This window comes from Aotus nancymaae, unplaced genomic scaffold (genome assembly GCF_030222135.1).
Source record: "Aotus nancymaae isolate 86718 unplaced genomic scaffold, 86718_ANA_hifiasm-v0.15.2.pri h1tg000062l, whole genome shotgun sequence".
Classification (NCBI taxonomy): Eukaryota; Metazoa; Chordata; class Mammalia; order Primates; family Aotidae; genus Aotus; species Aotus nancymaae.
In genome coordinates, this window is record NW_026988476.1 from 26,565,735 (window position 1) to 26,589,291 (window position 23,557).

The window sequence follows — 23,557 nt, forward strand, 5'->3', positions numbered from 1 at the left end:
AGTCAGTATGAAAGGGGGGAACAGCCATGGAGACGGTAGGCCTGTGGTCAGGCTTGCTTTTTAAAGGGAGTACTCTTCCCGGTGATTAGGGACCTTAAAGCACATTATAAATAGTTGAACGCCAATGCGTGGTGCACTGCTGGAAAGCTCCCAGGGCCTCGCTCAAGCGCGACCTGGCATTTTCTCCTCCCCGCGCTCAGGCGGATAAAGGTGCGGTCCGACCCGTGGATGCTCGACCCGGAAGTCGCCGCGGCCGCCAGACAGGCTGAGCTTGCCTCTTGGCTGGTGAGCTTCGTGTAGCACCGAGTCCTTGGGCCGGCGGCCTTCTCCTCCCTCGGTCGCCACTGGCCCATGAGTCCCCATGGCGACGGCAGGGGTCAGGCCGAGGAGCGGGCAGTCCGAGTGGGGCCGCGGCGCTCCGGGGGCCTCCGCGGCGGCCTGGCTGTGTTCGCCGCCGTGGCCACCGTTTTCACGCTCACGCTGCCCCGTTCGGTGCCGGGGGGAGACTCGGGTAAAGTACTAGCAGGGTTGCCCCTCCTGCCCCTCTGCTCTAGTACCAGAACGGGCAGGGGCCGTGTCTGGCCTCCGCTCTTAGCATTCACTCTGGTCAGCCCTGGGCCTCCATCCGCCCGCCTGTGCGCAGCCCCGTATTGTGTGTTCTGAGCCCGCTTCTGTCTCCATTCCTGTCGTTCTCGTTTCTTTAGTTCTCAGGCTTTCGAGATGGGGCTTAACGACCTCTCCACTTCCCCCTATCTTTTTTCCTGGTCCTGAGTATTTACTTTGTATTCCCTTTGAGTCCACAAATACCACTCACCGAGTCCTTACTATGTTTCAGACGAAGGAACAGTAGTGGTGAACAGATACTGCGAGCGTACCAGTGCGGTTAGACAGTACACAAGTTAATGAATAAACAGCGTATTAACTGGTGATAAGTTATGGAGACAGTAGGCGGGAAATGTGATTGAGAGTGGGTCCTTCCGAAGGGCTATTCAGGAAAGGCCTCTAAAGAGGTGATGTTTTAGTTGAAGCCTGAGTATTGAGAAGGAACTAGCAATGCAGGATATTTGCAGGAGGACTCTTAACAAGGTGGAAGCCAGGTGCAGCTGTTTCTATGAAAAAGAAAAGCATGACTCATTGGCCATTAAATCACATTAATTGTTTTATATTTGAAGCAAGAAACAAGATCCAGATTTTGGTTTTGGTTTCAACGATGCCATATCATGGCCAATAATTTTGTCAGAATGGTGCTGTAATTTCCGGTGGTGAACCTATGGACTGAAAAAGCAGTTGTTGGTGCTTGACCAGTTATCTCCAAGTGGAGCAGCTTAAACAGCAAACATTTATCATCTCCCGGTTCTGTAAATCAGGAATCTGGGTGCTGCTTAAGCTAGATGGTCTTACTCAGAACAGGATTGCTGTCATGGTGTGGGCTGGGGCTGCGGTCTTCTCAAGGCAAAATTTGGGGAGAAACGCAATCCAGTTCTTTGCTATGTGGGTCTCCATGATTTAACTGACTTCTGTCAAGAAAAAGATGGAGGACACCTCTCTGTCTGACACCTCTGTCACTTTGTAACCTGATATTGTGAGTAATGTACTTCTTCCCTAGTTTATTCCTGCAAGTTTGTCGGTAAACCCAACCCATATTCAATGGGTAGAGGATTACACAAGTGAGAATACCAGAAGTTGGGGATCAGTGGAGATGATCTTTAGGGCTGCTTACCACATTGAAGATCGTTGATGTTCCATTTTCAAATTGTTACCTTGCTTCTTTCCGGTTCTGTTGCACGAATAGGGATAGTGTTTCATTTGTGTAGTAGGGAGTTTTTGTACCATGTTTCCAAGATTTGTATTTCATAATGGAAGTAACTTTATAGTTGTGAGAGTTTTGATGGTGGAGAACATTATTCAGAGATTAGATAGTTCCGTTACCTGTAAAAAAATTAAAAAATTAAAGAGTGACAGCTACTTACGGTTGGTTGAGTATGAAGGATGGGAGTGAGATTAGTAATCACTGACATTTATTGGGCACTTACTATGTGCCAGGTATTGTTCTAATATGGGTTGTTTTAGCCCTCCCAGCTACCCTTAAAAGGAGGTGCAATTATTATTTTCCTTTTATAAATGAGAAAACTAAGGCTAAGCTATGCCCAGAGTCACGCAGGTAGTAGTCAGGAAAAGAACCCAAGTACATTGACTTTAGAATGTGCCGTCTTGACCTTTACTCTTTGCCAAAACATTTTATGAAATTCCTTTCTAAATCCACCATCACATATATAGTGATATTGAAAATCTATTTGAAATTATAATTGCCTTGCCTTTATTAACACTGTGTTTTTTCCCAAAAGAATAAAGTTGTATATTTATCTTGAGTTACCAAACTTTAGTTGCTTTAATTTGGTTTGATGTTAAATAGTGGTTGCTTCTAATATTTTTATGTTCATTTTTGGGAATGATTAACTGTTTGCCAAGTATATGCCAATATGGAAAATTTGCTTAATCATATATTTGATAAATGTTGAATGTATTATTCTTGAATGTTTATGAATTATATTTTCATCAATAAACAGAACACATCTCAAAACCAATGTAAAGCATGTATTCTTCCTGATAAGTCTTACATTTTACTCCATAAATTTATCACATTGTGTGGTTTTGCCAAAATTATTATTTGTACCGCTTGACACATAGTTCATTTATGGGCAGGGGTGCTCATGGTGCTTTTGGGGGCACCATTAGTTTATACATGAGTTTATTTCAAAGATACTGTCTTTAACAGATGTGATGTCTGACAATGTAGTCTAATTAATATTGAGAAGTATGATTAAAAGTGAGCTGGTTTTTGTAAAGGTTAAGCACCTGCTGACAGCTCTGGCGTTGCTTTGCAGACAACAGAGTTGTGGTTCTCAAAAGGGAAGTACTTCAGAATTACTTGGGAAACTTCGGCCACAGTGTCAGTGGGTCTTACTAGGTTAAGGAGTTTGGAAGTATGGGCAAGGAATCTTCATTTTTAAAAAGCAGATTAATTCTGATGCAGGCAGACACAACTCTGAGGAACCCTTTGTGTAAAGGGTTGGGAGAAAGCCAGAACTCAGAAAGTTTTGAGGTTTTTTTTTTACTATTCACTTCCTCTTTATCACAATCAGTGTAAGAGTAGTATTTCCCCTTAGTCTTTATCAAAGATACATTTAAAAAATTTGAATGGGGGCATCTTTTGTATTTCGATTTTAGTTTAAGATTTGATGAGAACTGATGGAAGTTTGTCACATTCCAGATTTATCTTTATGGCAGCAGAACTCCAGCAAATAACCACATACTGACTTTTCCATGGCAAAGAGAACTTAGAGAAAAATAGGCTGTTTTTCTTAATGTTAAATATAATTCTGAATGAATTTAAAATGAAGAAGAATGAATAGTGACCTTGAAATTCTGAACTTATGGTGGCTTTGTCACAAAAAGATAGAAGAACAAAAAGTTGATGAAAATAGTTTGGAGCTAAAGACATGAGCGAATTCGTTGTGGAGTAAACTATAAAATCATATCCTTTACAGTAGTTAACAAAGGGAACAGCTCTTTCATACACTGTGAGACCATAAACTATTTAAAAAAAACATTTAGGATATAAAAAGTGCTGCTGGTTTCTAAGGTGCTCTTGGATATCTCTTAACAAATGTCCTTAAGTAATTGACTTAATCTGTCTTCAGGTGCCCTTATAGGACTTGCATGATGCAGTCATTCGCGTAAGACAGGGATGTCTTAGTAGCAAGGATGACAATGTGATGTGTCTTTTTGTTAACCTCTGTGTGCATGGCTTGAATTGATCTCTGTGTGTGGCCAGAGGGGAGAGGGGTTGATATCTTGGCAGGATCCTGAAATGGATAGGATAATGTTTTTAAAGTTAATGGGAGAGGGAAATGAAAACAACTAACCAGAATATAAGGCAATCTAAAGTGCTAAATAGACTCAAGCAGGTTCTATGGAGGAGGAAGAAGTGATTAATTCTGATGGAGAGGCTGGGGAAGCAGGTGTCTAAGGAAAGGTGTTACCGAGAAGGTGGCAATTGAACTAGGCTTGGAAGGATTTAGGGAGAGGATGCTAGGGAAAATACTCCAGGGTGAGAAAATGAGTGAGAAGAGGTGCAAAAGAGGGCCACTCCAGAGAAACAGTGGGTAATCAGATTTGACTGGAGGGAACGTAGGTGTCATGGGTATAAGCCTAGAAAAAGAACCTTGAAACCATAGAAGGCTTGAATGTCATGCTGAGGAATCTGAACTTCATTCAGAAAACAGAGAGCAGCCATTGAGAAATTTTAGACTAGGGATGCAATCCAGCTTTTTATTTTATTTTATTTTTGTGTGTGTGTCTATGTGTGTGTTTGGGAAGGGGGCTGGCAGGTGTTAATTACAGGTGATTTCAAAATGAAGATGAATTGAAGTAGAAGATTGGTCAAGTCTGTTGCCATAGTCCAGGCCAGAGAGACTAAAGGTCTAAATTGTAGCTGGGACAGAAATTAAAAGTAGAGTATTGGCATCTATGAAAGGATAGGGAATAGACAGTAGTACATTTCCTAATAGGTACTAGTAACTTTCATAAGTCATTCATCAATATCGATTCCTTACATTGTACTGGATTACAGTGTATAGGGATGTCAGAAAAAGTCCCTGAGCTCTGAATATTTAAAATATTAACAAATAGGCATTAAATTACTGCATCACAATTTTAGAAATAGTTGCTAACGGTGACGAACTGTAAAGGAGTATGTAAAGAATATTATTTGAAAAATATGTCTTATAGTAGACCTTACCAAAATAACCTGGAGTTAATAAACACTTGGAAATCGATGAAAGATATCCAGTGCAATTAATGCAGAGAAGCTATCCAAATGCCAGTTTTAGGGTAGTATGGCATATTTTATGGAGTGTCCAAACCTCAGATGTCTGCACATTTTACATTATCGCAAGGTTGCATCTTTATAAACTTTCATGCTGATTTCTTCAGGAATAATAAAGCATATTACGCTCTAATGCCCCAACAGTATTTGTATATTTGCATATGGATACAACATTTGAGAGGGAAAATAAGCATTTTTAAAAACCAGAATTTACCTATATTTCCACTGACCAGTTCTTAAAGACTATCAAAGATAGTTTGTTCAGTAAGACCTAAGGGAGAAAATATTCTTAGACTATTTCATGCTGTTAAATCTCTACAGATTTACAGTTTTATCCAGTCAAATTAATGCAAAACCCCAATGTAAGCATTTGGATTTTGAAAACTTTGGAGGAGTGTCATTCTGTATTAGTAATTATTGGTTTTACATTATTTTTTCACAGGGGAACTGATCACAGCCGCATATGAGCTTGGAGTAAGTATTAGTTTTATTGTTTAATCAATGCTCTCATTAACAGTTTTAGGAATTAAGAAAGTTTAATTAAGCATGGAGTAAAGTAGATTAATTTATTTTCAAACCCTAGTTTTTAGTAACTTATAAGTACAGTACGTGACAATTTACTTTAAGTTTTAAATCCAATTAAACTAAATTATAAAGCAAAGCCTTTACTATATATACAGTAGCTGCCTTATTATCACCCCAAATTTTGTATAAGCTGTAGAGAATAAAATAAATCGGGTTAACAGTTTTAATAAGTTTATTATTTAATAAACTTTATTATGGTGCATGATCCCTTTAGGCAAGACCTTAGGACTGTCAGTGTGGTGGTAATCCGATAGCAGTGTGGTCTTTCAGCTTTCTAACCAATATAGTATTTCAGAACCTGCTTTTTTTCAATAGCCTTTTAAATGACCCTAATGTACTGTGAACCCAGAGAACAAACTGCTTAAGAACTGACAATGAAATATGTCACCCTTTCTCAGGGTGGCGCACCATGTGATACACGCTGCCAAATCCACTAAAGAAAATATTTATTTGTATTGCCACAAGAGGATTACAATAGAAAACCACTATTCATACGTTTAGTCATTGGTGCATAATCTTCAGAGTTGCCTGAGAAAAGGGCCCTTCCTTTCCTAGATGAAAACCTTCTAACTGTTGCTAATTTTTCCATAGGTTGCCCATCCTCCTGGCTATCCTTTGTTCACGCTGGTGGCTAAACTGGCAATTATACTGTTTCCTTTTGGTTCAGTTGCCTACCGTGTCAATCTTCTCTGTGGCTTATTTGGAGCAGTAGCTGCATCGTTACTTTTTTTCACCGTTTTCAGGTAAAGTAGTTGATTAGTTAAAATTAATTTTGAGCAGTTGGAGATGTAGATTTCTTATGGCTCAAGTACATACATTTAAAAAAATCTTTTGCTTGGTTTCCCTAATACGTGATTTCACTTTCTTAATTTATAATAATTTCATATGCATTTGACCCCTCAAATGATTACACAGTTGGTTCTGTTTTGTACAGTGGAGTGAAGGTGTCACCAGTTCATTATCACAATTCTCTGGTTAGGCAGAACTAATAAGATTTGTCATTTTATGAAGATGCAGATGGGCCAGTTTACCTCAACAATGTGAGGTTCATCTTTTGGTAAATGGTAAATATCATTTAATTACTCACAGTATTGCTGATGGGCAGCTGCCTGTCAGGTCCAGGACTAATATCTAATTATGTTGTATTCTAAATATGAACATGTTGTATACTTTTTGAAATAAGGCTGTTAACTAAGGAAATCAATTTGGGATGTGGTTTTAGTAAGGTTTCACTTCACTCTATTATTGCTGTAGGGAAGGCAGGCAAATTAGATCCCAAGTACTTCATAGATAGAAGGCTTTCTTAGTTTGGAAGGCTACCCTGCTTTTAAAACACTGGTCATTAGTTTAGAATGTTGGTAACTCATTTGTCTTTGATGTTTCTGTCGCCTTCATTCTTAACTCAGTGTATCCTATACCTAAGAGGATTATAGTGAAAAATACAAATTATGCTTTCTGCAAAAAGAAGAACCAAATTAAAACACTTCTATAAGCTTTTGCATGTCTTATAAAACAAATGGTTTCTATATGTAAATATAATTTGAATAGGCACAATTTCAAATGTTATTTTTGAAGACTAATATTTTTATTTGTGTTAAAGTCATAATACTGCCCTTTAGCTAAATTCTAAATTCTCTTTTAATTATTTATAGAAAGATAACAGTATAACTATAACTCTGAAGTTTACTTTTAATCTGTATGTGAAAAAACTTTCAGATTCAGGTATTATAACTATTGCTCTTTTCTAGAATTTTTATATTATTAAATTTGTTGTTATTTTAGTCTTACAGATTTACAGTAATAGCCAAATCTTTAAGTATGAAGTAATTAATGTCTTTGCTTAGATTCATTAATGCCATGAATATTTTTCTTTTTCTCAATGGTTCGAGTAATTTTTATTAGAATTTTTTTTTTGAGTCTTTTGTAATTAAGAATCTGTCCGTATTTCCACTGAGAAAAAAACTGTTTTTTGTTTTTAAATATCTAGATTGAACAGGAACTTCCTTGTTCTGTATTGAATTAGTACATTATTAATTTTCACAAGATACTTTAGAACAAAAACATTTAAAGAAAACTATTCATTTTGATAGCTGTATTTTAGATCATTTATGTAACATATACATATATTTAAATATTATGTAGCTATAAACAGCTCTTTGTGCAAGTAAAGGGATTCATTTTCTAAAACTTTTCCTTGTTTTTCAACATATTAATTGTTGATGCCATTCCACATGAGAACCACTGTAAAAATCATAAATAAAAATCTTTAAAAAAAAATTACAGAATCCAGATAGCTCTGGACAGTACTTTTCTTTTGAGTTATCTATTTTTAAATAGCTTTTATTATTATAATTGATTATAATGGGTTTAGATTAGCACACTAGCCTGTAACACTTTTTGTTTAATATACGTGGCTAATGATATATTTTATACTTGCTGACATGTGCTTTAAATCCAAACTTTTAATAGGAGTAAATTAGGTGTTTGAGTGGTTTTAATAATATAGTATGTGCTTTGGAAAAGTTGCTTTCTCTCAGAAAAGGGATCTAACAATATTATCTCTTAACGTAATTTTAATATGAAAATACTTCATTATTTTGAATACAAATAATTGACAAGGTACACGTCCTTTGGGAATAACCTAGTTCAAGTGGCAAATCTGTTTTGTCAAACAATAGACACCCTTCAAAAAGGAGAAGCCATCTCTATGGTAATAGGACTAACTGTAGCCTATTGATTGAGTGGAAGAAGACATTATACAATGTCAGCTGGCTTGTTACAATTTCATTTGTTGTATGACCTGAACTTAACCTTTAAAACCTTTCTTCTGTGAATATAAACCCAACAGCAGGACACAGTTTTTGTACAACCATTACAGTGATGGCTTTTTTCCTGTCTCAGCATACAGTAAATGTGTTTCTTTGCAAGTTGACTCCCTTATCAGAATTTGTTTAGGAGACATTTCACTACTTTATTCATTTACAAACCAAATCATCATTCCATTTTGTTGTTGAATATTGAAGGGTTTTGATCCAGGAAACAGTTTTATTCTTTCTTTCCCCCATCACTTAAGAGACCATTACTGTACATGTAGGATTAGTGCTGACTGGTGTGCAGTAAATTAATTCTTTTAACAGGTTTAGGTTTTTTTCAGGTAATTGTTCACATAGCATTCACTATATTTAGCTCTTGGGATGGACATAAAGACTTTCTGTACCTTTTAAACAAAGATTTTATTTCAAAAGCAAATTTCTGTTTAAATGTGTTGATGTAAAAAGCTCCATTTTTTTCAGTAAACATGACTTAGATTGAAAGACCAATTTATTCGTTGTTTCCAATTACTATGTAATTTTTGCTTTTCTTGCATCTTTCTCTTGCTTTTAAAAGCTGTAAGATGTCATTAACACTGCATTTTTTGTCAATCTTCCCTAATGGTTGGCAAGAACTCATTTATATTTGCTTTTCTCTAATGTTGAAAGCATATGAGTAAAACAGCACATTGAAAGCCATATGTGTCACTGTAGTTTATTGAATTAAAAATAGTAAGATTGTGGCAGTTGTTTCTGTATGTATTTATTTATGTATTGTCACCTTTAGGAGTATTTCTAAGCATGCATTATGTTAGGGGAGTTTAGTACATTTCATTTATATGAAATAGTATTCATTTTATTAATGTGTACATCTGTGTTTCTAAGACTATGTAATATAGTTAGTGATTTCTGGAAACTGGGGTTTTCTTTTTTAAGGCTATTAAAGTAAATGATTTTTAGATTTGATAGTATAATATTTAAAATGTCCTGTTCTATTTGAAATTCACAAATCCTATTAATATAAAATTTTAAAGTTATCAATAATATAAATCATTAACATGAGCACCATTTAACATTGTTTAATGCTTGAATTTCAAAATGGTTGTCTAGGAAATAACAAACTAAATCTTAATTACTGAATAAAGAAGGAGTACTGAATTCACTATCATTAAACATCTGTATTCTCACTCTTCATATGTTCTGGTATCACTAAAAGAGAAGGGAGCATGTTGATAGCATTGTATACAAATTCTTTACCTCAGGGAAGACTAAATTGCTTATAATATCAGAGGAGGGTATATGTTGTGTCATTTATTTTGATAGTTACAGTGCAGGGGATGTATTCTCAACAGACCTGACAGTCAACCTAGCCTTTTCAAATTATTACGGACCAAATGGGACTATAGAAGAATTCATTCCACAATATTTGTTGAACACTCATGTGAATTGAAAGTAAAACTCTTAGTTTTTATAATCAAAATTCAGTGCTTATTTTAAAGAAAATAATACAAAGTCACTAACCATTAAATAGGCAGTTTTTCAAATTTTTTTCTAAAAGATATGGTTTCAGGAAACTCACATAAAATTACTTTCCAATGTCATTAATATTGTACAGTAAGACATCAGATCTCTTAATGTCAAGTGGATTACCTAAAATACAGGACTATTAATGATAGTGAAGGTATATTGAAACTATGGTTACCACAAAGAATGTGTGATCAATTTCAGTAATCCTTGAATACCTTCTGGCAGATTGTTTTGTGCCAACATTTAATTCATGGACTTTGTAATTTTATAATTTATATATTTTTAAGCATTATGTTGCTGCTAAAAATTAATTTGATTAAACTTTTGGAAGGCAAAGACTTGATTCTGAGCACTGTGTCTGCTATTCTTATAGCTTCTGCTAAGATTCCATTCAATAAAGAATAGAAAATTAAAATGCCATACCTTAGAGAATGCAGAATCTCCTGCTTAAGGGACATTTGGATTTTCCAGCTCAGAGAGTATTTTAGATTATTGCCATAGAGAATAATGTGAAGCTCTTCCTAATTTCAGAAGTAACTATGCGTAAGTAACAAATAGTCACCAAGTTTTTGTAGTGGAAGAAGAATGGAAAGTACTGGAGCATTAATTTCCATTCAGGAGAATATCTGTCTTGATCCCTGGTTAATTGATCATATATTTCTCTCGTACTTGTATTAAAATTGCATTGACTTAGACTACTTAAGCATATTAAGAGCTTGGTTCATTTGCATTTTCTTATAAGTAGAGGGACATATTAGGCTCAAATAGTAGCGCTTCATTTTAAAGGGAAAAAAGCAGGGCAAAAACTCTTTTTTAAGACTGTAGAGTCTTTTCTGACAGCTAGTCAGAGTTAGAATTAGTTCAAGGAAATGTTAATAATGCACTGCCTGGCCTAATCCCTTTGATATCACCAGGTATCCTCCTGTTCATGGGTTAATTGCTTTAAAAGCGAAGGCAATATTCTGAGCGGTGGGCCGCTTCACCTTTTCACAGCTGTTACCATTGAGTGACAACTAAATCCCATGTGTAAGATGAGGAAGAGCTCAATCTCCAATTGGGAGAAAATTTATGTAAACCACAATCCCTTCAGAATGTGCGGAAGTCATAGACTTTCTTGATTTACTCTGCTTTTCCCAGAAAGCTCTATTGTTCACTTTCCTAAGTCCCATCAACCCTTTGTAGCAGAATATCACAGCGGCAGCAGATAGCTTGAAATATATAAATGCTATCATAGCTCTGATTAATAGCAGTGCTTATGAGTCAAGTCTGATAACAGTGCAGCTCTCCACTCAATTTCAGATACTGCTAATGGAATCTGTCTTCTCCAATTGTAATATGAGAAGGCCTAATTTGCCATGGAGCTTGGAGCTGTCACCAGTAGGGGATTGTGGGGTCAGATGGGAGCTGCCAGGTTTTTGCCCTGCAGCTTGTATCTCTCACTTTGAATAGAGCAGCCCCCTGCCTGCCAGTTAGCTGATAGGCCGCCGTGGGGTTTATGCCACTATATACAATAGGAAAGGGCTACATAGGCTGACTTTATAATTGTGAAGCTAGCTCATATTTCCACAGCTACTGTGCCACATAATTTCTAATAAGTGGTTTTAACAAATGTCAGATTATGAAAAGTTTCCTCAATTACAAAAACTTATAAAACATTTAAATTGCTAAATCTGTTTCCTGCCGAGATTTTGCCACTGGAACTAGTCATCAGTTATTATAGTTGTAATAATAAACGCGCATATTTCTATAAATTACAAATAAAATTATAGTTCATAATTCATATAGATTTGGTACTTTTCAAAGCCATAAAAATAGACAATAGTCTTAATAAATTGAGATATTAAGATATACTTCATGACTTTGCATAAGACTATTTAATATTAAATCTCTATTGTTTATTAAGTTGATTAGTACTGCTGATGAAAGTAGTTTAATACCCTCATTCTGTTGACTTTAGTTATTTGGATGCTTTACATTTATATCCTATACTTTTAGTATTTTAACATTGTAAGAATTATGCAGCATCTTCTAAGTTTTCGGTTAAAAAGGATATAGTGTGATGATATGCTTTGGGCAGTGTCTTTGAGGATACTCCGATGGAATATACTTTTAACCAATTTCAGTCTTGCTACTGAATGCCACATACATTATAAAGATTGAGTGACAAGCTAATCTTGAGGTTTTATATGCTTTTACACATTTTAAACAAAATTGACTAAAATCTGTAACTGGGGAGTTATTTTAAACCAGGCTGGACCATCGTGCAAGTTATACGGCATACTGTGAAAACTTAGTTAAAATGTGAGATAAATTGCGGTTATTCTTATAAAGCCTAGCTCAATGTTTTCTTCTATGTATTGAGGAATAAGTTGATGGAGTACAATAAAATGAGCTGTTTTAAACTTTGATAGCTTTATCATTTAGTAGCTAATGCACAAATCTTAATTCTAATGGAAATTATGTGATTACATTTTATTTATGGAAGCTATTCCTAACCTCACTTGCATTTTAGTTTGCTTTTTTCCTTTTTGAAGGCTTTAAGTTTTTTACCCTAATTTTATTTAGTGGTTTTGAATCAGAAAAAATACTTTATACTTTTCATTTTAGAGTACTGGTAGTTAATATTTATATAGTTGAAAATTCTGAGCAAAACATTTCTCCTTTTGGTTAAACCTCATGAAGTAGAGCTAACCTTAGTAGGATTTTATCTGGAATCACAGTAAGTTTTTCTAAAATGTGGAAGAAAGGACTCATTTGCAAATTTATTAAAGATGGAAATGTTTTAAATTGTTTTAGGTTCAGTGGTGATGGCTTCAGAGATGTATTTTTTATATCATGTCCTAAATTGATTTATGTTCTTAGGTCTAAACTTGACAGTGAAAAGATTTATATTCTACTGCTCTCTCAGTGGCGTCATTATAATTTTCCCACAAGCACCTGGCACATATTGATACCCAGAACATATTTGTTGAAAGAATGTTGAGTGAGCTGCCACCAAAAGAAGGAGGCTTAGCAGGACTTCGGTTTTCGGTAACTTAGCTCCCTAGTTTGACCATTCTCCAGGTAGACTGGAGAGATAAATACATAGTGTTGATTGTGTGAATGAGCCTGAAGGGAACTTTTATATCATTTTCGTGAACAGGACCCAGAAAGATAAGAACATGGAAGGATGAGGGTAGTAGATTTGCTGTTTGTTTTATCCTCCTTTACCACGCTTCTTCCCTGTAGTCAACTGCACTATTTTAGTTGTCACTATGAATTGACACTAATAGTAATTTGTTAAACATTAATGCTCAGATGCTGCACTGTGGCCTGCCCAGTCAGATTCTGCTTACTTCAAGTAGGACTTCTCAGTACACTCAGAATAGACGTAGGGCATTGTACCCTCCATGTTGGGTTCTTTGCATGCAAGTAACACTGAAGACAAATACATTCATGAATTTTATGAGGCATGTCAAATGTGTGTTCGGAAAGAATTTCAGGTTTCTTTTATTTGCCTTTTGATTAAGGGTTAGACAAACATGAGACTACACATGAAAATCAAATACTGTGTAGTGGAAAGAAAAATACACCTTATCAATAGCAACCCTGTGTCAATGGTGTAAATTGTAACCTTGTGATTTATCCATTGTGTCAACAGATGAATAGTATTCCATCAGTGAGAAAACTACTACACAATCAGTACCTTTCTTAGGAATCTTATCTTAGTGTCATGAATTTTGTGGACCAAAAAAAAAAGACAGATTTTAAGCAGAGAATTCTGATGCTCATATTTGATGCTTAATAGCATCACATCATCCCTACTCCAGTGGAGGATTTCTGTCATTTGCATGATCTGGGTGAGAGTTTAAACACTTGACTACCCTTCCCATACTATCTGTCATACTCTTGATATGTCTTTTTTAATTGAATAAACACTGTGTTCTCCTGGAATGTGAACCACATGGTTTTCGTGTTAACCTAAGTAAAAAGCAATCAGGAAGATTTATCTCCTATAAATATACTGTAAAGTATATTTTATAGAGTATAAAGTTATTTATATAAAACAAAATGTACTTCAGTGACTTTTGGATTTGATATTTTGAATGATCTGTATCAGTGCTTTCCTCCATTATTGTGAAACCTTAGAATTAAGTTTACCTCTTTAACAGTGTAAGAACTTGATGTTGATTGTTGATACTGACAGTTTGTTGATACTGATTGTTGACTATCTTTTATAATACAAGGGTTATGTTATTAAAATGATCATAGTGGTGGAGTTTGAAGAATGTGGTCTTTTTTTTATATGATCTAATATGATTTTTATCTTTCTGTAACTCAGGTTAGATGATAAAACTGTGTGTTTCATTTGAAGGAACACCTTATTTGACCTTGCTCTGTTGGGGCTCTGTGAGAATTAAATTGAGAATGGAAAACATCTTTTCTCATATCTAATTCATCATAAAGTGTTCTTAAGTTAAACTAGAAAATAGTTTGAACTATTAACTATATATTAGCAAGTCCTGGTGAAAAGAATTCTCATTTTATTCACAACCTTGTTTGAATTTATCTTCTGTTTCTCCAGTTTGCTTTTATTTGGTTGAAGTGATAATCAATTTCAATAGAAAAAATATGTCTTTTCATTTTAATGGGCTAATTTTAAGATTCTGCATTAGCATATTATTAACTCTCAGTTGCTTTTTTAAAATAATAATTAAGAATTATTCAAATAAGAATTGTTTTAAGAGTTGTTCAAAAGAATAAAATGGAAATTGAAAATAGGTCTCCTGGATTGCCAAGTGAAAACACAATGATGTTTTCGATTATGTCATTTTTATTTGAAAAAAAATCATCAGACTTACTCTACGAGTAGATGACAATTGTTTGATTTTGGTGGTACTTTTATTTATAGTTCATCTATACTTTAGATTTTATGAACTATACAAGATAGCTTGTTTTGTGAACTCAGATCAACAATTTAATTTAAAGCTCCAAATTAAATAAAGTCAGATTGGGCATTCCTTCCATTTATTTTCAAAAGATTACTTAAGTCAGAAATTTGGACTACCAATTCATTTAATAGTATTGTATGCAAAAGATTTATGAATAATGTTTTGCTCTACTTATGTAATTTAACTCTGCCAACAAAATTTTAAATATATGTTGTAGCCTTTCCAGGTGAAAAACTTTTTATAAAGTATGTCTCCTGATTAGAGTTATTCCCAGAAAGAGATTGCACCTAACTTGTCTAATCACTCACGGGTTCCCTTCATTGATAGGGATGATAATTGGCCAGAATCATAAGATAATAAAAGCCCCAGCAATGAAAAAGGATAGTGGATTGATTGAAGGTGCTAGGAATTCTGTAGACTCATAGGAAAATGCCTTTCTTTTAAACTCATGATAAACAGATAATAAAAGTGCTTCTCAGTAATCTCTCTTGGCAAGTGTAAGACTAGATATGCCTTTAGATATATTTATTGTTATGATTTTTGTAGCATCACCTAGGTAAGCCTTCTGCACATTTAATATTTTTAATATTTTTATTTTATTTTGTTTTCCAGCTTCAATATTTAGTGCCTTATTGATATGGAGGGTTCATTGTTATTTGGCTCAATAAAATGTAAGATGGGAAATTCGATGTGTTTTGTTTGAAATTTCACAAAAATTTGAGAAAATTAAGGAACTTTCTTTGCAAATCAATATGTGAAAGGCAACATGAGTAATTGTGAACCTATATTTTATTTTATTTTTTAGAGACAGTCGTGTCACTCTGTTGCCCAGGCTGGAGTACAGTGGTGCTGTCGCAGCTCACTACAGCCTCAACCTCCTGGGCTCAAGCAGTCCTCCCACCTCAGCCTCCCATGTAGCTGAGAATACAGGCATGTGCTACCGCACCCATTTTTTTTTTTTTTTTTGGTAAAGATGAAATCTCACTATGTTGCCCAGGCTGGTTCTGAACCCCAAGCACAAGCAGTCCCCTGCCTCGGCCTCCCAAAGTGCTGGGATTACAGGGATGAGCCACCATGCCCGGTCTATATTTTATTATTCTCTTTGAAGTATTTGTCTTATAGACAAGGAATAAACTAATATGAAAATAGAAAGTTTTTAAAAATAAATTTTCTATACCCTTGCCAAAAGAATATTTAAACACTTGAATTAAAGTACAGAAGGATAAAATAATATTCCTTAGTTTCTGGAAGATCTGTCCATACAAACATCATTTTATTTAAGGTAAAAAAAAAATCAATGTAATAAATTAAAATGAATTCTTTAATGTTTCCCTTAATAACATTTGTTAACAAGACACCATTTATGTAATAGTAAAGGACAGCAATAATAAAGGACATGGTTCCTAAACAAAACTTACTCGAAGACCAAAACATCTTTTGTCTTAATTTTTTGCAGTTAAAAAAAAAAATTTCTTTCCAAATAATGGTGTAAGTAATTTTATCAAGCATTATTTTAAAATGTTTGGATTTGTATTGAGGTCATTAGAAACCATTACTATTTGGAGAGCATTAAAAACTAAAAGTAAAGTATGTCTAAAATAATATATATGGGAAACAGTTTTTCAAAAAATCAAGTAGTTTTTCTAGGGACACACACTCACATAATACATATGTACATAATGTGAGTGTGTGTGTGTATATATATGTATATATATAGAGATAGATAAATGTTTAATTAAAAATATACCAATATGCTGACAGGTTATTTAATATTATCAATGGTCCAACAATTATTTTTTGACTTTGTAATACATTATATAGAGTAATTTAAGTTCTTCAAGTCTGGTTTCTTTACAGTGTTTTGATTAGGTTACAGTGAACAATTCATATTACTCAGTCATTTTTTTTTTTTAGAAATATAAAAATCTATTTCATACTCATTTAATGCATTTAATTTGATGAGAACCTAGAGAAGGGGCAAATATCCTAGTCTTAATGAAAATATTTCAGGGAAAAGTTGCAAAAGGTGATGCTTATACTGAGTGTAAACAGTTAAGTGGGAGTTAACCAAGTGAAGGCAAAACAGTGTTCCACATACAGGTTAAATGTCCTTAATCCAAAAATCCAAAATCCAGAATGCTCCAATATGTGAAACTTTTTGAATACTACATGATGTTCAAAGAGAGTGCTCGTTGGAGCATATCAGATTTCAGATTTTCTGATTAGAGATGTTCAACTGATATGTGTTCTTCAAATATTCCAAATTCTGAAAAAATCCAAAATTTGAAACACTTCTGGTCCCAAGCATTTCACATAAGGGATCCTCAACCTGTATAGAGAACCTAATCAGCAGAGAAACCACAAAGTGGAGAAACAGCTCTTAAGTATAGGGACTTGGAAGTCATTTAGTGTTGCTGAAACATAAAGTTTGATGTGTTACGTTAAAATACATGATCATGAAAGGCTTTTTAATGTCATGATGAGGAGCTTGTATTATGTTTTATCATTAAAGGGGAGGTCGTTAAAGGGTTGGAGTCAGATAGGAGTGAGGTCAGATACGTTTTCGATCTCTTACGTCTTTGGCAATGGTGGGTATAGGACTGGAGGCAGATGGCTTACCATGTTGTTGGATTGATTTGGGTTTGAGGTGATGGTAATAGCTAAAATGGGACAGTGGTGTTATGGATGGAGAGAAGATTAGCTTTAAAAATTATTAAGAAATAAAATTGGCAGGATGTGTTATGTTTGACAGAGAGAGGGAAAAGAAGCTTTGATGATCACTATCAGGTCTCTTAAATAACCAGGCAGATAATGAAAGTCACTAAAAGAATACAGAAGTAGGAAATCATTTTTAAAAAAGAGAATGAGAAATTAATTTTATACATATTGACATTCAGGTTCTACGGGGGCATCCAGAGTTGCACTGTCATTGCGGTGTACCATAGTTGGTTGGAGATATTTAAGTCCAACAGTACAGGAGAATGCAGTGCTGGCAACAGATCTGTTTTTTTCAGTTTGTGGTTAGCAGTTGAAATCAGGATAGTGGATAAAATTACTCTAGCCACTTAGAGTATGTACAGTGAGAAGAGCAATTGTTTGGGAATGAAATCTGGGGAAATAACCAGCTTTAAAGAAATGAATGGAAAAAGAAGAGACATTCAGAAAAAACACAAAAGGAAGATCCAGAGCCATAAAAGAAAAACCAGGGGATTGTGGTCCCAGACATCAACTCAGTAAAGTGTGTTTAGGGAGGAGAGTGATCATCAACAGGGATCAACACAGCAGAGAGGTTCAGAAAGCCTGTTGTCACTGGGGACCTCAGCAAGAGCAATTTCAGTAGAAGGCTAGAGTGAGAACAGAAGTAGAGGCTGCAGATATGGACGTGTAAGGCTGATACTGAGCCTCACCCTTAATCTGAAATGTGTCTTCATAAAATCATCCCTGATGCCAACCTGCTTTGTAGTCATTTATCTCTGAAATGAAGCATGCTCAGATGATGCATAGGAAATGTGACTTGAGCAATATAATGAGACTGCTTTCTTACAGAATTAGTGAATTAACTGAAGACTTCCAATGTCTTCAGAAAATCATCATCCTTATCAGTACTGGCATCATCCCTTGATGTGTTGATGTGTCAGTGCAAATCACAGACACAACTTGCTGTGTCCTGATGTGGGGGTCACAACAGCATGCATGTGACGTCACGGCAGTGGGCCACAAACCTATATTTCTACATTGCACTCAGCCTGCAGACTGATTAATGCATGTGTACCAATCACTGGTAGACTTTCAGGACAAATAATTTGAAAAATCTTATGATTTTGAGAACAGCTTTTTAAATACTCTGTTCCATCACTGGCTGCTTTCAACAGTAGTCTAATCTTGCTTAACTGGCCTGTTCCATCTGCTAACAATTTGATGTTCCCTTCCCCAACCTACTTTCACTCCCTGGTATGACTTTAGCTTTCATTTCACTCATTTCATTGATGGCTCACACTGTCTGTGGTACAATTGGCACCCACAGCCCTTTGCTCATCCTTCTTACGTCCTCCCTTAGCCCCCTACTGGCTTTACTTCCTCTTCCGTTCAATCTAGGCCCCATGATTCATTCCTTTAACTCTCCCTCTTCTCCTTCTGTCCTTTTGCCCTCCTGTCCCTCTGACCTAGTAAAGCCCCAAAGGATGGCTCCATCCAGCTTCTCCAGTATAAAATAATATTTATTATTATAATAAAGCCTGGCTCAGGCTGCTACAGACCTGTCCACAGCTGTGTGGACTAATGCTGCTGCTCCATCTCCACGGTCTCTGTAGTCTTCAAACTCAGCTGAGCATTAATTGCCACCTACATAACCTTGTATGTATCCCTCCTGAGCTTGTGGCATTTTTCCACAACAGATATTTCAGATTTTCTCAACTTTTTTTTTTGAGACGGAGTCTTGCTCTGTTTCCCAGACTGGAGTGCAGTGGTGCAGTCTTGGCTCACTGCAACTTCTGCCTCCCTGGTTCAAGCAACTCGTCTGCCTCAGTCTCCCCAGTAGCTGGGATTACAGGTACCCGCCACCACACCCAGCTAATTTTTTGTATTTTTAGTAGAGACAAGGTTTCACTGTGTTAGCCAGGGTGGTCTCAGTCTCCTGACCTTGTGATCCACCCACCTTGGCCTCCCAAAGTGCTGCGATTACAAGCATGAGCCACTGCACCCGGCCTGTCTCAACTTCTTAATCCACTAGTTTGCATATGTTACATGGCAAGTAACTGTTTATTGATTCTGAGTCTTCGCATAAAGTAACTTTTTTTTTTTTTGCTTTTAGCTTTTTATTTTTGTATTAACAGGGGAGTCTTATACATATAGCTCTGATAAACTGACTCCCGATCTTCAGTCTGTTTTTGTTGCTGCATAACTGGATAAGGAATGAAGGAAAAACAAAAACAGAAAAACCCGATTTGGAAGACTTAGCTGAATCTATCTTTGGAAATAGAATCTATTAAACATGTATATGTTACTTGGACTTTTTAAAATACAACATAAACCCATATAAATGGTAGTTCAGTCATCTCAAGTTTTTTGAAGAGTGTTAGAATCTGTTGTTTAAATTGTCTATCATCCTGTTTACAAAAATCCAAAGTCATTTAGGTCTTAAAAATTATTTGGATAATTTTTCTTCCAAAGTGAAGAGAGTTAATGATTAGGCAGATATGGTAGACAATTTGGTCAACGTTTAAATAAGCAATAAATGGCCCACATTTTAACTGTCATAAAGTAAACTTTTAAAAAAGGCAATGTGTTGAAATATGTGCATTTTAAGGAGCATTCAGAGTTTGACTTATAAAATCCTATTGAAATCAAAGAAATTCATACAGGCTTACCCTATATAGATTATTGTATGAAAACATGAATACTAAAACAGATGGGTCCTCCAAAATGTTTCACATTCTGTATATCCTATGTATGGACTTACACATGACTTTCTGCTCTTAGAGGCGTGCCGCCTCTCCTGTTTTACACAAGACTAGGAGAACATGAGCATTTTATTTTCAGAATTTCTTCACACAGTTTCCGTGAAAATATTATGGGAAGTATACTAAGGAGGGAAGACGTTGTGTTCCAGTCAGAGTTCTTGGTTGCAAACAAGTGACTCTGGCTATGGTTAGCCAAGAAGAAACAGTAAAAGGAACTTGGGAAGAACTCTACAATTCAATAATAAAAACACAAATAATCCAATTTAAGAAATAAGCGAAGGATCTGAATAGACATTTCTTCGAGGGAGATATACAAATGGCCAATAAACACAGAAGAGGATACTCAGCAGCATTAGCCATTTGGAAAATGCAAATCCAAACTTCAGTGAGATGCCACTTCACACCAACTAGGATGGCTGGAATTAAAAAGCTAGATAGCAGGTGCTCACTGGGATGTGGAAAAATCAGACCTTCATATGCTGCTGTTGGGAAACAAGCAAATGGGAAGATCCACTTCGCTTTTGTGTGCAATACATTAGGACTACTGTAGACTTAGTTTGATTTCTGAGCAAGTTCATCTGATGCTAAAAAGGTTGAGATTTTAGATTTGATTTCCATTACTGGTTTTATAATCTGTTAGTTACCTTGTCTTCTACTACTTTACTCAGCGGTCTCGCAAATTATTTTTCTAATGCCGAGGAAAATCAGGTGAAGGAGTACATGAATTATTTATTGCAAAACCATCTTGACCTTAGTGGGGAGATGGAGAGAGAGGATTCAGATTATAGACCTTGCCGATATGGGATTAGTCTTCAGTAAAATACTAATGTACCTAAGTATAGTAATCTAAGGTAACTAGATAAATGTTATTAAAGCCAAAAATTTTACCTCATATTCTTCAATTTTTAAAACCTTATGAAATATTTGAAAGGGCAGTTAACATAGTTCATAATTCTAATAATTAATGTCAACAGTTCAAATGCTTTAGGATGCCTTCCTGAGTGAAAGAATGTGTTAAAAATCATTGTAGATTAGTGAAGGCTGAGTTTTCTTTCTGAGGATTCATTTATATCAGAATTTTATTCTGCTTAGTTTTAGGTAACACATTTCTGCAGGAATACTGTAGAAATTATGCTGTACTCTTTTCACTAAAATAGATTGGGAAGCATGTGATGTTTGTCCTATTACTGATGCTGTTAATTTTGGTCGCGTGGTTAAGATTGTGTCTAGCAGTTTTCATTACTGTTAAGTTACCATTTTTCCCTTAGTAATTCATCTATTTATAGGGAGGTGCCTTGAGACTATACATACGCTGTTACTCCAAAACCTTTACCCACTAGTTTTGGTATTCATTGATGATTATTAAGATGGCTGCCAAATGGTGATTTCTAATTCAGTCATTTTTTTCTACAATTATTATTTGATTTTCTATGGAAAGGCCAATGATACTCTCTTCTCACCTATTTATTTACATCAGTAGATGCATGGATTTTTGTGTATTCAGGGAGTTAGAAGCTATTACTATAATTATTTTTGATGCTTAAATTTTCCCAGATTTGGCCAGTGAGAACCTTTTTAAGTTGGCTCCTGTGTCCTTCTGTCATGCCCCCATCATTCTTTGAGCACTTCTTTACTTTCCAGCACAAGATGTTTCAGACTAATATTGTGCTAGAGCTACCTCAGCTCTAGAATTGGCCATTTCTTCAAGGATGCTAATTTTGGTTTTAAGTAGAGGAAGGACTCTTGTATCTTATGTTGACTTTCAAAATAATATTGACATATGAAACATAGAAGTTCCTTTAGAAATGTTAGAAATATTTTAATTTGTTCTCTCGTTCACTAAGTTTCCTTTGGGTGCTTAGGGCTAGATATTTCCCATATAAATGAAATTTAACTCCAATTCACATTTCAAAAGCAATGTTAAATTAATTGTTACAGACAATTAAATACTATAGATTTACAGAATGGGCTAAAAACCTAGGAATTGAAGAAACATTTGAGAAAGAAGTAGGATTTAAATAAATAGCAGGGAGGACATTAGATTCAGGACTACAGAATGAGCAAAGGTATAGTGCTAGACGTAGGCATGTCTTAGGAGGAAATTCTGATGAGCCTGACTAATTGGTGGAGAGAATAATGTTGATCAATAGTGAATGAGTGGAATCCAGCTTATTGGAAGCCTAGATTCCAGGCTTGCTGATTTAGAACTTATCCTTCAAAGCAGCACAGAGTCCTTAAGTTTTTGGGGTGGGTAGTCATAAAGAGTATGTTTTAGGAAACTCGATATGATGTTACGTTGCAGAATAGATTGAAAAACAGAAGACAAATTAGGGAACTCTTTAAATAATTAAGTCGAAGGCAGTAAAAGTACAAATAGAAAGGAGTGAGTAGATAGGAAATTAATTTGAAAGGAAGAAATAGCAATGTGTTGAATTAGGATCACTGGGAGAATGGGAAACTAAAAGAAACAGGAAACTGCTGATTTTTGTAAGAGAAAGAAAACAGAAATAAGATGCAAACAGAAACTCAAAGAAAAAAGAGGTTTGCTGATACTGAGATTTTTATTTAATCATTTAAAAATAATGATTGATTAAAGGCCATAGAACTACTCTGCAACTTCTTATACAAAAGAATATAGTTGAAAATTAATGATTTGGAGCTATAGAATATGATAATTGTTAGACACAGTAATGCTTGTTGAATTTTCTAACACTGTTAGAAATAGGCATTTCCCAATAACTTTCATTTTCATAGTTTTAGATTTATAAGGAAGTGGAAAGTTGTTTTGGTTTGATATGTGCTATTAAATTCAACCACAGTACCAGTCTCAAATCAAGTCTTTGAACTGAGATCCAGATCCCTGATTGTTTTAAAGGTACGGGGTTTGTTGGCATTTATGGGTGAGAAATTTGTTTCTAAGTGATTCTTCTGGTGTTACTGAAATTCACATTTCTATCTTCTTCTTTAGAAAAAAAATTAGTTTTAACTTCAGCTTTGTCTAAAGAAAAAAACGCAAACTAAGAACTGCACTGTATAGGATATTAAAATCATCAAATCTTGTGGTCAAGACATTCTTTGCCACGTGCTGAGAGATGAAAATAGAAGGTATCTGGGTTCAAACATTCTACCTGAAGTGAGAATGCATTTTTCTGAATAAATATTTTTTCATTTCATTAATTTTTACAATCAAACATTTAGGTCTTAACTAAATCATCCTTCTTCATGGGTAGAGCAATAAAATGACACAGGTTTGTTCTCTCTCTAGCTGCTATGTCTTCAGGTTTTCTGAACTGGCGTGAATCCTAGCAGTTACATCTGAGGACTGAACCTCATTCTAGCAATAGGTTTGTTTATTTG

The 23,557-nt window shown here is 35.2% G+C and overlaps 1 protein-coding gene across 1 annotated transcript in view; it reads left to right on the plus strand.

Moving 5' to 3' along the window:
- Positions 1-233: 233 nt before the first annotated feature.
- Positions 234-23,557, plus strand: part of TMEM260 (transmembrane protein 260) — a 74,421-nt gene continuing 51,097 nt past the window's right edge. Inside the window, exons 1-3 of the mRNA XM_012450989.3 lie at positions 234-511; positions 5,331-5,362; positions 6,065-6,216. Coding sequence (XP_012306412.2) covers positions 352-511; positions 5,331-5,362; positions 6,065-6,216 — 344 coding nt within the window. The 5' untranslated portion in view covers positions 234-351. The remainder of the gene's footprint in view (positions 512-5,330; positions 5,363-6,064; positions 6,217-23,557) is intronic.